The following is a 5,314-nucleotide window of genomic DNA, read 5'->3' as shown; positions in this document are numbered from 1 at the left end:
AAAAAAAAAGAAAGAAAAGAAAACAGGTGAAAAATAGGCCTCTCAACAGCTTGCACTGCAGACTGGAGACAACTGCAGCCACGGTCTATTTGAGAGGGAGCTTTGGAACCGTGTTCTCTACTTGAGGCTGCAGTTCCACAGGGCAAAGCTGAACTACAAATATACAAGCCACCATGGGAAAGGAAATTAAATTTAATAAAATAACTGAGGATGTTACTACATGTACTCAAACACTAGAAGCAAATATTGATAGTACTTGGAGGATCATATTGTTACAGCACAGCTCAAATCATCTGTGTGTTCGCTGTGTGTGTATGAGTGTGTATCTGTGGAAACCAGAGGGATCGTCCTTCAGGTACTGTGATGGTTAATGTCAGTTTGGTTGCACCTAGATTCAAGAGGCCTTTGTGCATGTCTATTTAGGTATTCTGCAATGGTCTAAGGGAGGACTCAGAATCCTCACACCAACCCAAGTGGACAGCACCTTCTGGTTGGCATCCCTGCTATCAGAGGGGGGAAGAGGAGGCTAGTTTGGCTCTTTGCTTTCACCCTTGTTCATGAGTACCATCGCTACTATCAGCCCACGCTGACACCACAACCTCATCTCTTCAGCCCTCCAAGATGGACTGGAAAGTCAGTGTCTCTGCAAGAATTCTTTGGGGCCCCATTTCTTGTTGGAACTCCAGAGGCAACCCAGCTTCCTGGACTGAGCAGCAGCTCTTCACATGATGACAGCCACTGCTTAACTCCCCAATCTCTACTCTGCAAGCCAATGTGATGAGTCCCCTTTGTGTTTGTCTTTATCCTTCTTGGCTTTCATTAACTTGAAACTTTTCTCAAACTCTCTTCTTAAATTCTGCTGTTGGCTCGTTTTCATATTTTGGAATTATGGCTTTAAGCACGCTGACCTCTTGGCCCTGTTCCCATTGTCTCTTATAGACCTTTCCCATCTGTCATTTGCTCTCTGTATTTTCATCTGACCCACCTAGTCCTCTGGGGTAGAACAGCTCTGGCTATCCTGAAGCTCTCTCTCAAGACCTGGATGACCTTGAACTCAGAGATCTACCTTGCTTCTGCCTCCCATGTACTGGATTTTAAAGGCGTGAGCCACTGCACCTGGTGCAAAGCCATATTCATTGTGTATGTGTGTGTGTGTGTGTGCCTGTGTTTGCCTCTGTGTGTGTGTGTGTGTGTGTATGTGCCTATGTTTGCCTCTGTGTGTACATACCATGGCTCATGTGTTTGTAGGGTCTCTTTGTGGTTTGTTGTTTTTTGGGGGTGTGTGTGTGTATGTCAGTTCTATATGTACCAGGCTAGTTGGTTCATAAACTCTGGAATTCGGTTTCCACTTCCTATCTTAGTGTAGAAACACTGCGATTTTTGGCTTACATGAGATTTACATGGTTTCTGAAGATTCATACTCAGACCTTCACACATGGTTGTCAAAACACTTTACTCACTGAGCTTTAAAAGATCCACCTCGGAGGCTCTCCCAACTCCCAACTTTAATTCTAAAGTAAATTTGTTATTTAAAGTATTCATCTTCACATCACTTCCTGGGATACATACTATGTTGCAGGTCCTCCAAAGCACCCTGATATTTGAAGGTGACTCACTAGAATGGTATTCATAGGTAAGATTTATTAAGTGATATCATAAGGAGACACATAGGGAAGAGTCAAGGGTGAGGTCTAGAAAGGGCATGTGGAGGCCTCTTCATGCTTTCCCCTTTCACAAAGAGCACTCTTCCTCAATAATGAAAAAACACATAGTATTTTGGCATAGGGAAACCCATGACAGATTTAGCACTTAAGGTTGTTATTAAGGCCTGGGTGTCACAGGTACCTTTTGCCTAACTATATCCCAAATTTCAGACTCCTGGACAAAAATCAACTGTTTAACATAAACTTCATAAACTACAGTTTGACACAGTGAGCCACCCCTATCATTTAGGGATTATGCTGGTGTAGAGAACAAGTTTCCAGATGCCAACCTGAGGCTGACCTTGTGAGTTCTTTCTGAGCGTGGCAGTTTTAGTCTGCTTTGTTAACTTTGAATAAATATGCCCAGAATGATTCATTCTGAACACTTCATTCAACATTGTATATCCATACCAAAGATCTGCATGGTGGCTTTGCTTCCGATCATCAGTCAAAAGGTTATTATTGCCCTTGTATGTAATATTTGATGTTTATGTCATACTGTTTCTATAGGCTGTTAATAAAGTGCCAGTGCCTTTTGTCAATTTTAATTCATTTGAGGGATGATGAGATAGTGTTAGGATATTTAGTACATTTAAATCAATATTTAAAAAATTAAATTATAATAGGACTTAACCCATTCTCAGAGGATTTTGTATATATCCTTTGAGGGGTTACATCATACCACTCATTTTTCAGGTTTTAGTGGATTTGTTTTTCCTATGAGAGCAGTGTTTTGAAGAATATATAACGAATATTGGCTTTAATAGTTAGAACTCATTTGATATTCAGGATTTTTGAAAAAAAATTTTATCCTCTACTAAAGTCAGATGGAAGAATCTTAGATTTTTTTTTTAAGTTATTATTATACATTATACACTGTAGCTGACTTCAGACACACCAGAAGAGGGTATCAGATCTCATTACGGGTGGTTGTGAGCCACCATGTGGTTGCTGGGATTTGAACTCAGTGCTCTTAACCGCTGAGCCATCTCATCAGCCCAGAATCTTAGATCTTAAAGACTAGGTTTTCCATTTATAAATGGAGAAACTGACCCAGAAACCTACAAATGACTTTTGAATTTTTTATGAGTTTTATTTCACTCATTGTTCAGAGAATATGCTTTAGAGTCACAGAATATTCACTTTCGTTGACTATGAATGAAAAGTGCCGAGGGTATTGTGTTGTTTTGTTTTCCTTTTCATACTTGTTTTAGTCAAGGTCAAGTTATTTGTTCAGGAAGTTTAATAAGTATTTCCTTCAGCTCCTGCTGTGCATCAGACACAAATGTTAGGTGCTGAAGGTAACTGTTTTAACCTTTGTAATTATAATACCTCTTATGGTTGGCTTAGAGTTGCCATAAGGATTGAAGCTTTGGGAGGCGGTTACATTATATCCTGGCCCCGGGGCTTCACAGTATGTTCTTTCCTCTCTCTTGAAGGCAATACTGCATTGCATGATTGTGCAGAGTCTGGAAGCTTGGACATCATGAAGATGCTGCTTATGTATTGTGCCAAGATGGAAAAAGATGGCTACGGAATGACTCCTCTTCTCTCTGCAAGTGTGACTGGTCACACTAACATTGTGGATTTTCTTACACACCATGCCCAGACAAGCAAGACAGAACGTATTAATGCTCTAGAGCTTCTGGGAGCTACGTTTGTAGATAAAAAAAGAGATTTACTTGGGGCTTTGAAATACTGGAAAAAGGCAATGAACATGAGGTACAGTGATAGGACTAATATAATTAGTAAACCAGTTCCACAGACACTAATAATGGCTTATGATTATGCCAAGGAGGTAAACAGTGCAGAAGAGTTAGAAGGTCTTATTGCTGATCCTGATGAGATGAGAATGCAAGCGCTGTTAATTAGGGAACGGATTCTTGGTCCTTCTCATCCCGATACCTCTTACTACATTAGATATAGGGGTGCTGTCTACGCTGACTCTGGAAATTTTAAGCGTTGCATCAACCTATGGAAGTATGCTTTGGATATGCAGCAGAGCAATTTGGACCCTTTAAGCCCAATGACTGCCAGCAGCTTACTGTCTTTTGCAGAACTGTTCTCCTTTATGCTACAGGACAGGGCTAAAGGCTTGCTGGGTACTACTGTTACATTTGATGATCTCATGGGCATACTGTGCAAAAGTGTCCTTGAAATTGAGCGAGCTATCAAACAAACTCAGTGTCCAGCTGACCCATTGCAGTTAAATAAGGCTCTTTCCATCATTTTGCATTTAATTTGCTTATTAGAAAAAGTTCCTTGTACTGTAGAACAAGATCATTTCAAAAAGCAGACCATCTACAGGTTTCTTAAGCTGCATCCAAGAGGAAAGAATAACTTCAGCCCTCTGCATCTGGCTGTGGACAAGAATACTACATGTGTAGGGCGGTACCCTGTTTGTAAGTTCCCATCTCTGCAAGTTACTGCGATACTGATAGAATGTGGTGCTGATGTGAATGTCAGAGACTCTGATGACAACAGTCCCCTACATATCGCTGCTCTGAACAACCATCCAGACATCATGAATCTCCTTATTAAATCAGGTGCACATTTTGATGCCACAAACTTACACAAACAGACTGCTAGTGACTTGCTGGATGAGAAGGAGATAGCTAAAAATTTGATCCAGCCCATAAATCATACCACATTGCAGTGTCTTGCTGCTCGTGTCATCGTGAATCATAGAATCCATTACAAAGGGAACATCCCAGAAAAGCTAGAGACCTTTGTTTCACTTCATAGATGATAATTCGATTGTGCTTCAGCACTGTTAAAGCACGAATTGGGAACAGTTGTGTCATAAGTGAGCACTGTTGTGATAACACCAGCATTCATTTAGCTTGATATCATTGTGCTCTCATTGGCTAAAGCATTGTAAGCATCAAATTTGCAGGATTGGTTTCCCAGTATTTAATATAAATATACCATATAATATATTGTTGTGAATTATTGAGAAATGTAATGTCATATTCAGATTTCTAAAATTGTCTGCCAAAGGCCATTCTGATTTCGTTTGCTGTTGGGTGTTTGGGACAGAGTTAACTGTTTTTCAGTGATGTCTTTATATTTTACTAGTTTGTGAATTTTATACAATTGAAAGTCATCCTCCCCAGCTCCCACTTCTGTCTTCAAGTTTTGCCTGTTTCCACTTTTTTCTCCCAAACCATTTCTGCTCCAGTGGTCCCTGAACCTTTGGGTCCGTGCTCAGTCATAACCTTACGGACTTGTTCACCATTTGCAGTTACCATAAGTGCTTTATCTTCTCTATGCACCGGCTTAAACTGGGACTGTCGTGTGTTGGCATATTCTCTATGTAGCAGTTGGGCAACTTCAACTCAGAACACTGTTTTCTTAAGTTGCGAAGTTCATTTCACAGACGCACTCTTGGAGCATGTCACATTCTAGAGTTGCCGGTAAGCTGTTTGAGCTCAAGCTTTTAAAAATTTTATGTTTTGTTCTTGCTTTATTTCTTCACATCTGAGGTTTCTTTCTTCAATCCACAGAAAATTTTGTATGCTAAATTTGGGAAACAAATCTATTAGAAGTCATTAACCCAGTTGAAATTTAGGTCTGTCATCTTAGGATATCATGCAGAAAAGGAAGACCTC

The 5,314-nt window shown here is 40.2% G+C and overlaps 1 protein-coding gene across 1 annotated transcript in view; it reads left to right on the top strand.

Annotated features, from left to right (window-relative positions):
- Positions 1-4,705, top strand: part of Fem1c (fem-1 homolog C) — a 19,622-nt gene extending 14,917 nt beyond the window's left edge. Inside the window, exon 3 of the mRNA XM_031365631.1 lies at positions 3,143-4,705. Within this exon, the coding sequence (XP_031221491.1) occupies positions 3,143-4,452 (1,310 nt within the window). The 3' untranslated portion in view covers positions 4,453-4,705. The remainder of the gene's footprint in view (positions 1-3,142) is intronic.
- Positions 4,706-5,314: the final 609 nt, after the last annotated feature.

The sequence above is a fragment of the Mastomys coucha genome, unplaced genomic scaffold (assembly GCF_008632895.1).
Source record: "Mastomys coucha isolate ucsf_1 unplaced genomic scaffold, UCSF_Mcou_1 pScaffold13, whole genome shotgun sequence".
In the NCBI taxonomy this organism is placed as follows: domain Eukaryota; kingdom Metazoa; phylum Chordata; class Mammalia; order Rodentia; family Muridae; genus Mastomys; species Mastomys coucha.
The sequence above is the reverse complement of the archived record's forward strand: the minus strand, read 5'-3'. Positions and strand labels throughout refer to the sequence as shown.